Source organism: Periplaneta americana, chromosome 7 (assembly GCF_040183065.1).
Source record: "Periplaneta americana isolate PAMFEO1 chromosome 7, P.americana_PAMFEO1_priV1, whole genome shotgun sequence".
Lineage (NCBI taxonomy): Eukaryota > Metazoa > Arthropoda > Insecta > Blattodea > Blattidae > Periplaneta > Periplaneta americana.
Window position 1 is genome coordinate 91,524,267 of NC_091123.1, and position 12,451 is coordinate 91,536,717.

Here is a 12,451-nt window from a genome sequence, read left to right on the forward strand (position 1 = left end):
CACTGCTACTGCTGTGGAACACCCTGGTTCATGTGATGTTTTGATTGATTACATATTTCCAGTTTTTAAAGTATTAGAATCTAAAATCACCTGAAATTAGAGTTCGAGTTAAAAGGTACGAAAATAAGAACCAGGGATCGAACCCTCTCAAGCAATTAAAACATTCATACAACCCCATCACTTTAGCTAAGAGCCATGGTCTACCTCGAGAGATCTGCGTATTAGAAATGACTGATTTTTACTCAAACACAAACAATCAATCAGTCTGTCCATTTATATCTATTTATTATTTTAGTTATCTTCAATCATTACTAAAATTATTAAAATACAAGTGCTGCGAGTTAGAGAATTTTCAGTGACGAAAAGTATTGTGTGCCCACTCCTAGTCATGTTGTGTGTGATACCTAAAATGTAGTAGACATGTGTATATCATTAGTCATTATTCAACAGTGTTTTTCATTAAATCATTAAAATGTACATAGTATTCAAATATTACAATATTAAAAAACACTTAACAGTCAGTTAAAATTCGTGTTAGCTAGACATGTTTCAGAACTTTGCTGTCCTATCTTCAGTAGCTTTTGAGCCAGATCAACTGTTGTTCATGCTGACATCTCATGCTGATGTATATCGCACAAAAGCTACTGAAGATAGGACAGCAAACTCCTGAAACATGTCTGGCTAACACGAATTTTAACCGATTGTTAAGTGTTTTTTAATACTGTAATATTTTAATATTATGTACATTTTAATAATTTTAATACCTAAAATAGTTTATGAATGGTTTGAGTCACCCAATACAGTCCAACACATTTTCTTTGTTGAAATATATCTACTGGAGAAGAAGTTGCACTTGTGTTTATGCAAGTTTTGGACATTTTCCATTCATCAAAACAGTTTCTTAAATGGCGAGAACAGTTCCATTCTCAATAAGGGGAAACAGTTGTCCAAATTGTGCTCTAACCGAATTTGAGAAGATGTTTGTGAGGATGGAATTGAGCCCAAGAAAAAGTACCCATCGCTTAGCAGAAGAAATTAACATATCACAACATTTGGTGGTGAGAGGTTTGAAATTTCTTAGGTTTCAATGCTGTGAGGTGTTGATGGTTAAAAGTTGAATCCAGATGATTCAGTAGCATGCACGCGATTTTCTTGTTAGATATTAGAATCAATTCACGATGGAATCATTGATCCAATGCTGCTTATCTTCGGTAATGAAGCTTGGTTTCCTTTGAATAGCTGTGTGAACATCCAGAATACTCGGCATTGAGATATTCACACATTGACGCATTCAATGGAAATCTTTTATGAAATTTTTTACAACAGTAATAGGTAGAGATCTGTGTACTGCCCTGTCCCCAGATTTATGTGTGACTTCTACCTATGGGATATTCTCAAATAAGTGTATTAGTACAACCGGGCATGCTCTGGAAGCTCTCGAGAATGAAATAACACAGTTTATACACAATATTAGTGAGAATAAGCTCCTGCTGGTGTTCCAGAACTTAATACATTGCTACAATATGTGTATGCATTGCTGCAACATGTATATAGAACGTAATGGAGGACATTTTGAACAATTTCTCTAAAATTCAGGTAGCATTCTGTTCATTTCTTTAAACGAATAATGCATTAGTTATGCAAGTGATCACTTGCTATGTTATAGTATTGAGGGATAATAGAAGTGGTGGTTTCTTATGTTGACTCTATACAGAGTCTGCCAAAAAATATGTACACTCTTTGTCAGACTGTATCAGGATATTGATATTGTCAATTAATTGAATTACGAGTATGTTGTAGTATGGTCTTTCGCTCAACAGATGTCAGTACTTTCATCACAATAGTGAGAAAACAAAATGGCTGGAGCGCTTGATGTTCGAGCAGCAAAAATGCATTCTGAAGTAGTTTATGAGGTTTGTTAATGCAGAGTCAGTGGCTGCGGAGTACGAAACAGAGTCCCCAACCCACCTAACAATTAAACACATTATTGACAAGTTTGAGATGCATGGAACGATTTGTGGCATTCACAAAGGAAGATTGGGAAAACTGCGTACAGCTACAAGTCCTGCGTCATCGACTGTCATGTTTGTTACTTCACAGAAGTCTGCTACGCAATGTGCATGTGAAGTGGGGATTAGCAGTACAAATGTATGACGTATTCTGAAAGCTGCTAGGTGAAAAGTTTACGTCCCACGATTACTGCACGCAATTAATGATTACGATCCTGATCGTCAAATGCAATTTTGCAAATGGTATCAGTGAATGGTAACTGAAAACGAACAATTTGTGACGAAGGTAGTGTGGTCTGATGAGACCTAGTTTAATTTAATGGAACAGTGAATTGGCATAACTGTGTCTACTGGGCACAGGAAAATCCGCATATTCATGTGGATAACGCAGTCAATCTACCAGGGGTTCATGTGTGGTGTGGACTGTCATCTAGGGGCTTAGAAGAACTCTTTTTCTTTGATAGTACTGTCACTGGAGAAGTGTACCTCGTAATGTTACGCACATCAATTCTACTAGGTGTGCGTGCACTTTATGGAGCTGATGATGAGGTCTTCCACCAACAGGATGGAGTGCCACCACACTACCACCTAGCTGTATGAGCTTTCCTAGATAACAATCTGCAGGGACATTAGATTGGACGAAGAGGGCCTGTTGAGTTCCCCCCCACAGAAGCCTATGGATTTTTGCTTGTGGGCACTGTGAAAGATCAAGTCTATTGACGTAAGCTGCATATGCTGGAGGACCTTCACCAGGAGATTACAGCAGCATGTGCAGTGATCTACATTGAAACATTGACTGATGTAGCTGTGATGACCGCTCATCATTATGTGTCTGGCCTCCAGCAGCAAACATTTTGAACATCTAAAGTAACCATGTGCTTAACTGAAGACAATACTACATGTGTGATCAATATTTAAATGTAAAACAAACATGTAATAAATAGTTTTCGTTCCTTAAAGATTGTATACATTTTTTGGCAGACTCTGTATATTCTTATACTTATAAAATTAAGACTTTGTATGTAAAATTATAATTAATGGTAGTATTGTGTATTAAATTATATTATTTTCGAATAGATGGTCTACTGGTGTAACATTCAAGCTACTTTTCCATGCTATCAGATGAGATTGATGTTACATATATACTGAAGTTATACATAAAAGAAAATTGTTTCTGTTATTAAAATAACTAGCATTTGAGTTCAGTTGTTACATTGGCTAGCAAAGGTATATTTAGATACATTGTTTTCCTATTAGAGCACATTGATTCGAATTACGTTGTTTGAGTACTCATTAATAAGTATATGTATAGCAGTATTTTCTTAATACAGACTTTTCTTGAAAGTAAAACATTTGTTGGCTTCCCTGTCTTTTCAATCAGATTGACTGCTGTGTAGCATTCTGGTGCATCATTTGAGAAAATAATATTTTATATATTAATAGGGGTATGAGTTTTTGGTATTAACGATATATGCAAAATGTGTTAAAAACTTAATTTTACGCATGGAAAATGCATATCCCTTAATGAAAGTCCAAATTTAAGTGCAATATATCCACGAATTTTCGCGAAATTTATAGAAATCCACGAAATTACTTCTTAATCACAATATTTCCAAAAAAAAAAAAAAAAACAGGTTTTTATGGAGAGTTTGCACAAACAATTTCTTTCAAATAAAACGTGAAAATTTTCTTTGTTGTAAAATATACATAAACATTTCACCATATTTGTTTGTTCAGCATTAGGCCTATTGTGTGTAGCATCTGGCGACAATGTACTCATAGTTTCAGGGACTGCTTCTGCAAGCAGACAATGATCATTTCTCTTTCCCGCAACAACTGCCTTTGTGAGATGTAGAAGACAGTGCTGTCCCCCCCTTACATTCCAATGAAATTTAATTATGATTTTAACTAAGTTAAACAATTTTCTGTTATTTTCAAAGGGATTGTTTCAAAAATAATTTTAAAAATGTTATTTTATTATTTTTAAGTTTCTTCTTTAGGGTGTGAATTATATGCGAAATTGCTTGTTTTTTTTTTTTACGAATTTTTCACCGAAATTAAACCATTTTAATCACCGAAATCAGGGTAAAATATTCGCCATGAAATCACACTGCTATATATTAGCACTCTTTAGGAGTGTAGTGCTGTAAGTGTTGATCTGTCTATCTTTGTTCAAAACATTTATAACTAACAGTATTAGCTGAGTATATTAAGATTGGAGAAAGTATTGTGAGTGAAGTAATTATTTGCTGCTGTCCAGAAAACTGATATTAAACAAACTGGTATATATCCCTCGTTGCTAAGACTTTTGTCAGTTACAATGGCTATTACCATTGATGTAAGAAAGAATACAAATTTGTGAACAGAAAGACATATAGAAGTATTTATAGAAAGTTTCTGACAATGTAAAAATGACTGTTATCAGCAAATGTTGTGTAATGAGAGAATGTAAACAATTTCACTTTTCTCTATTTCCTTAAGAGTTAGAAAACATAATTTCTCCGTATAAATGACTACTAATTTTCAATATTAAAAAAATTCTTAAATACTGTTTGATTTAAGCTGAGGGAAGTTGTCTTGTATTTACAGCTGTACATGAGAAAATCTTCATGGTGTTCATGTTCGGGTCTCTGAGCTACATGCTTGCCACAATCAAAGTCTTCAAATTGGTGAAACCAAATATGAGTGATGCAGAGAAGAACTCGTATTTGATAAAAAAGTGTTTGTTTGCGACTTCGATTGTGAGCACTGTTGGACTGTGTGTCTTTTTCCTCAAACATCGCCTTCTGTGCCATGATATGGGTATGTATGTATTTTGTAATAAAAATCAATTTTATAGTAAATGATGTAGGTAATATATATATATATATATATATATATATATATATATATATATGTAAACACACACATTTTTAAGAGAGTGTTAACCTTCAGGAAAAGTAGATTTTATTTTTGTTTAACCCACTTTGTTATCTATTAATAACCATTCTTGTGTTCAGACCCAGCCAAGGACAAAGACTTCGAAAAGGCAGTTTATTAAACCTTTAGCATGGCTTTCTCTGGGTAGAATGTATTACTATGGATTCTGTGTCATTGATTTATGACATGTAAAGGAACACTATCTCTGACAATGGCTTTAGCAAAAAAAAAAAAATATTGATCATTTCTCCCCCAAATTGAATTTCATCACTGAATAACTTAAGTAGTTGGAAGCATTGTTAAATGAAAAACTACTACTTGTACTTACGTTGGTTAGCTTGAAATTTTACAAGATCTTATTTCTTTATGTGAAATGACACAATTTTTCGTAAAATAAAGATTAATTTAACTGTCAAAGACTATATAGTCTCTTTCAGACAAGTGCAGAGATAGTCAAAATAATCCCAATATCAATAATTTATTAAGTTTATTATAACGAAGGTAAACACAATTAATATTGATGGACAGGAAAACTCATGTAATTTTTTTAGGCACACTAAATATGTTCAATGTGTATTCTGTGCCTAACACGGCACACATCAATCCTGTAATTATGTTCCTGCTATATTCTTTGTAGCAAGTCGGAGTCAGTCTCTGGTTGCTGTGAGACGTGTGTAGATCAACCAGTATCATTGCAAGTAGTGGTACAAAGACACAATCCTTGATAAAACCTCACAAGAAGAAATCACACTGAGTTCTGGGGAATGTGGTGGCCAATGTATCACTCCTTAATCCTCCGCAGATGCATAGCCGATTCATTGTTATGATAATCATTGAGGTGGCTCCGAACATTGTTATCATAATGCAGTAAACTCCGTTGAAAATTGAAGTCGGCACTGGGTGATGTAACTGAAAATGAGAATTCTCTCACCCGCATATTGAGATGATAGAAGACTGTTAGTGAGAGAACACTACTCACTCTGTTGATGGAGAGTTTGCTGCCTCCAGACAGCATGTGTGAAAAACAAATACAGTAACACTTCATTTATACGTTTCTCACTTATACATTTTATTCTGAAGTCACGTGTAATGAAAGACTATAGACCTTTAAAAAAGTTTTATTCAACAACAGAATTGCACCAATACCAAATAAAACAAAAGAATCCATCTTGAATCCTGCGTACACTACTTTTGACACTTAAATATGAATGATTGATTAAATGGCAAATTTACTAGTGTTAATTATATAAGTACGTGTGGCTTACAGCTGTTTCGGTGTATACTGTACACCATCATCAGAGCCTACTAGATCTCGGTGTCATCTCGACATTGCTGCCTGTTGTAGGGATGCATTTGCGTGTTGAAAAGTGGAGTCAAATAGTGTGTGTGTTCTGAAATTGATCTGTGTGTTGAGAATTTGATTAGGGTGCGTTTTAGTGTGTCTGTATATTTCATATTGTTCTAGTGTGTTGAGTTTTTGGTTTTGGGTTGTATGTGTAGGATTTCCAGTCTGTATTTATGTTATTGTATGTATGGTTAGCATTAGTTATATGTTCGGCATATGTAGATGTATTGTGTCCTCTGGTTATTGCTTTAATGTGTTCTTTGTAGGGTGTTTGGAATGATCTGCCTGTCTGTCCAATGTAGAACTTGTCGCAATTATTACATGTGAGTTTGTATATGCCTGTGTTGTTGTATTTATTTGTTTGTGTATTGAGATGTCTTTGTAGTGTGTTTTCTGTTCTGTATGCTATGTTGTATTTTTGCTTTCTGAATGAAGATGCGATCTTATGTGTGCTTTTATTTTCGTATGTTAGTGTGATGTATTTCTTGTGTTCGTGTTGTGTTTTGTGTGTTTTTGTTTTGTCTTCCTTATGATGTTGAAGAAGTGAACACGATCAAATACATAGCACAAGAAAATGGTTACAATCCAAACATAATAGACAACATCATAAGGAAGACAAAACAAAAACTTAAAAAACACACAAAACACAACACAAACACAAGAACACAAGAAATACATCACACTAACATACGAAAACAAAAGCACACATAAGATCGCATCTTCATTCAGAAAGCAGAAATACAACATAGCATACAGAACAGAAAACACACTACAAAGACATCTCAACACACAAACAACACAAACAAATAAATACATATACAAACTCACATGCAATAGTTGCGACAAGTTCTACATTGGACAGACAGGCAGATCATTCCAAACACGCTACAAAGAACACATTAAAGCAATAACCAGAGGCCACAATACATCTACATATCGCTGGCTCAATATTACAATATGTCAGAAATATTACTACATACACCCTTGTAACATTTAGCAAGCGATATGCCGAACACACAACTAATGCTAACCATACATACAATAACATAAATGCAGACATGGAAATTCTACACATACAACCCAAAAACCAAAAACTCAACACACTAGAACAATATGAAATATACAAACACACAAAAACACACCCTAATCAAATTCTCAACACACACTATTTGACTCCACTTTTTAACACGCAAACGTACCCCTACAACAGGCAGCGATGTCGAGATGATGCCGAGATCTAGTAGGCTCTGATGATGGTGTACAGTATACACCAAAATAGCTGTAAGCCACACGTGCTTATATAATTAACACTAGTAAGTTTGCCATTTAATCAATCATTTTTAAAACAAAAGAGTTTAAAAGACAATGTACCTATAACAGTAGTCACTGAACAATATTATATTGTATGGAATAAATTACTATAAAATTCTCTCCTTCTTTTATTTTGGAACATAATCCAGAAGGTACTTAGGAGGGCATATTATTCTAGAACTTCTGAGTCTAGGTATTGTTTTTGTGGTATAGGAGATATTTGAAATACTGGAGATTGGAAAACTTCTTCTTTCTTCCCCAGTAGAAGGAGAGGGTTTCTTTTAGGACTTCTGGTGGATCATTATCAGAAGGAACTTCATTTTGGTTTCCATCAGGTGGAATTTCTTCATTTTGAGGTTGAGTTTCTTGCCCTATTTCCTTCAAACGTCCAAGGTCATATGCTGAAACAACAGAAGGCATTTCTTCATTTTGAGGTAGAGTTTCTTGTCCAAGTTCTTGTGTAGGTGCAAGGTCACATGTTGGAACTGTTGTTTCTCTTCCATCTGACAGGCGAATGTGAACATATTCGGCATTTCCATGAAGCAATGTCACCTGCTTATATTTTGAGGCTCGAGTATGTCTTTTCAGAAAAACAGGACTAGGGGTGAGAAGCCAAAATGGAACTGAGAGTCCGTTACCAGACCTATGTGCATGATTGAACTTTCGTTCATGTGGAGTTGTATTGGTTGAGATACAGAGTAAATATCATACTGACGTGAGTGAAGAGCTTCCTGTAAGGCATGTTCCCAATGAGTGATTCCAAGATTTAAAGTCATTAGGGCTAACTCAACTGCCCTCCATAATATACATTTGTACCGCTCTACCCGACCTTTTCCAGCACGATTGTAGGCAAGTAGGAAGTGATTCCAAGTGAATTTAGAAATTCCTTGAATTCATGAGACATGAAAGATGTTCCCCTGTCAGAGTGAATATAAGCTGGATTCCAGAGATAGCAAAAAGTTGCTTGAAACTTACTATGACAGTAGATGAGGACATGTCTGGACATGGAAAAGCAAAAGGAAACCTCAAATATTCATGTACAACAACCAGAAAGTATCTGTTATGAGTGGAAGATGGTAAAGGATTTTTAAAGTCTTATGTTGAGCCGTTCGAATGATGAAGTCATTTTGATTAAAGTTTCTTGGTGTCGATGAAATCTAAGTTTGATGGCAGCATATACTTGACAAGAGACAGTTACATGACGTATTTCTTCCAGAGAATACAGGAGATTTTTACTGCGGATCCAATGATACAGGTGGGTCACACCAGGGTGATACTGTAACATGCACCTCATTCAGTTTCTGTGTATAACTCTGTAAAGCTGAACAAATTGTTGAAAGGGCATCAGCAGCTACATTAAACTTCCCAGGTCTATAGACAATGTCATATTGAAAACAAGATAATTCCAACCTCCATCGCATGATCTTTTTGTTGTCCCCTTTAGGCATAGCAACAAATTTATCAAGACAACACAAACGTATTACACACTGCATTGTTCTTCCTAACTCTCTGACATGATTGATATATTATACTTTCTTATCGATAGGAGGGATTCCCTATTTAGAATGTGGTCTCAGGCTTTCGAAATAATCACAAGTTTAAATATTCACTGTTACTAAGTTTATTAACAAAATATTCAATTAGAACAGATAAATATAGAGTCACAAAAGCTATAAAAAACATCACACCACATACACTTTAACCACGAATGCCTAAACCAACAACTAACACCAAAATACGCGCAAATCAACATAAAAAACACATCATACCGAGCACAAAAGACAAAAACCATAGTATAAATAACATACATACAAAACAACATTAAACACCTACACTACACAAAAAATCAACATAACACAAATGCATACAAACTACACTTACAATTAACACACTCTCTACACTACACAGAACTTGAAGAGGTTATAACACAACATTAAACACCTACACTCACAAAAAATCAACATAACACAAATGCATACAAACTACACTTACAATTAGCACACTCTCTACACTACACAGAAGAGGTTGAAGAGGTTATAACACACACAAACAAAGTAATAACAGAAATAAGCCAAAAAATCAAAAAAGACACAACAATAAACTAGTTATACTAAAGACACAACAGACAACAACACACAACACGAAACACAAATTCCACCCAAGAATATTCAACACAACTAACATAACATTCAACCACAATGGAACTACACTACTAGAAAAAGGATTAAGACACAACATACACCAAAACAATACAGGTACAAAACAACAAACACAAACCATCATGAACATAGAAACAGCAATACAAAACACACAAAGTCAACATCACGAATACATAACACAAGACATAATAAGAAACATAAAATAAACAAACCCACAACAAACACACAAGAACACAAAACAATAAACACCTTGCAGACAAAACAACAAGAACATAACCTAACTTTCATCAAAGCAGATAAAGGAAATTGCACAGTAATCCTACACAAACAAGACCTACATAACAAAATTGAAACATATTTCAAGGAAAACAACATCAAAGAACTCAAAAACGACCCCACCACACAATACCACAACATAGTAAAAAACACAATAAACAAAAACAAACACATAATTCCAAGCAACATGAAACAATAATTAAAACCAATCAAACCAGAAGCACCTAAACTAAACGCACTACCGAAAATACATAAAGAAAACATACCCATCAGACCATTAGTCAATCATCGAAATGCACCAACACACACACTAGCCACATACATGGACAAAACCATAAGGAACAACATAAAATTCGAAAAACAAACAACAATAAAAAAAACAACATAGACATAGTGAATAAAATAAAAGACAAACATATCCCACACAGTACAACATTAGCAACCTTCGACATAACTAACCTATACACAAACATACCCATAAAAGATACACTACAGATACTAGAACAATTGCTCAAAAACAACAACACACCACAAGAACACATTAAAGAAATCATCCACACCACAGACATCATCACAAAACAAAACTACTTCACATACAATAACAAATATTACACACAAACCGAAGGCTTACCCATGGGATCACCCATTTCCAGCATACTAGCAGAAATATTCTTACACCACATAGAACAGACATACATACTAAGCAAAGACAACAACAAACATGCAGACAACATCATATATTGGCACAGATATGTAGATGACATACTAATACTATACAAAGGAAACAAAAGACAGATCCAAAACTTACATCAACACATAAACAAAATACACCCAAAGCTACACTACACATTAGAAATTGAAAACAACAAATCCATAAATTTTCTAGACATCACAATACCGGTAACAAAAGTAGACAACAAACACACATTCAAAGTATACAGAAAACCCACAACGACAACACACATACATAACACATCCAACCACCCCACACAACATAAACAAGCTGCATTCCGAACAATGGTACGCAGACTACTCAACATACCAATGAACCAACAGGATTACAATGAAGTGCTAAACACAATCAAATACATAGCACAAGAAAACGGATACAACCCTAACATAATAGACAACATAATATGCAAGACAAAACATAATCACAAAAAACATAAGAATAGAATACAAATACAAGAACACAAAAAATACATCACACTAATATACGAAAACAAAAACACACGCAAAATTGCAACCTCATTCAAGAAATTAAATTACAACATCGTATACAGAACAAATAACATTCTACAAAAACAGCTCAACACACAAACAACACAAACAAACAAATACAACCACACAAGCGTATACAAACTCAAATGTAACACCTGCAACAACTTCTACATTGGAACAGGCAGATCATTTCAAACACGTTACAAAGAACACATCACAGCCATAACAAAATTACAAAACATCTCCACATATGCAGAACACATCACAAATGCTAACCACACCCACAGAGACATCAACACAGACATGGAAATACTACCAAAAAGCCAGAAAAAGCCAGAAACTAAACACACTAGAACAATATGAAGTATACAGACACACGAAAACACACCCCAACGAAATTCTCAACACACAACTCAACTTCAAAAACACACACACTTTGACTCTACACTATACCACACGAACGCATCCTCACAGGAAAGAGAGCAAGAGGCGCCAAGACCAACAACGACCTATTCTGAGGATGACCCATAAATAGATTGAAACATGTAAGCGAGGTACGTTGGATAATTGAATAATTTCGAGGGAAAAATTGTTCCAGGGCCGGGCATCGAACCCGGGACCTTTGGTTTAACGTACCAACGCTCTCCCAACTGAGCTACCCGGGAACTCTACCAGACACCGATCCAATTTTTCCCTCTGTATCCACAGACCTCAAAGTGGGCTGACAACTGTCAAGCAACCAACATTGAGTGCACACTAACTCTGTGTGACTTAAATTGTGGTTTTCTGTTAACGAACAGTGACGTGTATTATGCAAATCAAGCTTTCAGGTATAACTCCCTGTGAAGTTGATTTGAATAATTTCGAGGGAAAAATTGTTCCGGGGCCGGGCATCGAACCCGGGACCTTTGGTTTAACGTACCAACGCTCTCCCAACTGAGCTACCTGGGAACTCTACCAGACACCGATCCAATTTTTCCCTCTATATCCACAGACCTCAAAGTGGGCTGACAACTATCAAGCAACCAACATTGAGTGCACACTAACTCTGTGTGACTTAAATTGTGGTTTTCTGTTAACGAACAGTGACGTGTATTATGCAAATCAAGCTTTCAGGTATAACTCCCTGTGAAGTTGATTTGAATAATTTCGAGGGAAAAATTGTTCCGGGGCCGGGCATCGAACCCAGCTAGGTACATTGGAGTTTAACA

At 35.3% G+C, this 12,451-nt stretch overlaps 1 protein-coding gene across 2 annotated transcripts in view; it reads left to right on the plus strand.

The window, feature by feature from the left end:
• The window catches only part of LOC138703290 (post-GPI attachment to proteins factor 2-like), a 159,036-nt gene that overhangs the window by 88,156 nt on the left and 58,429 nt on the right, over positions 1-12,451 (plus strand). For both annotated transcript variants that reach the window (XR_011333077.1, XM_069831055.1), the window contains exon 4: positions 4,599-4,811. Coding sequence is in view for 1 of the 2 variants with exons in the window: in XM_069831055.1 (XP_069687156.1) it covers positions 4,599-4,811 (213 nt within the window). In the remaining variant the exon portion in view is untranslated. The remainder of the gene's footprint in view (positions 1-4,598; positions 4,812-12,451) is intronic.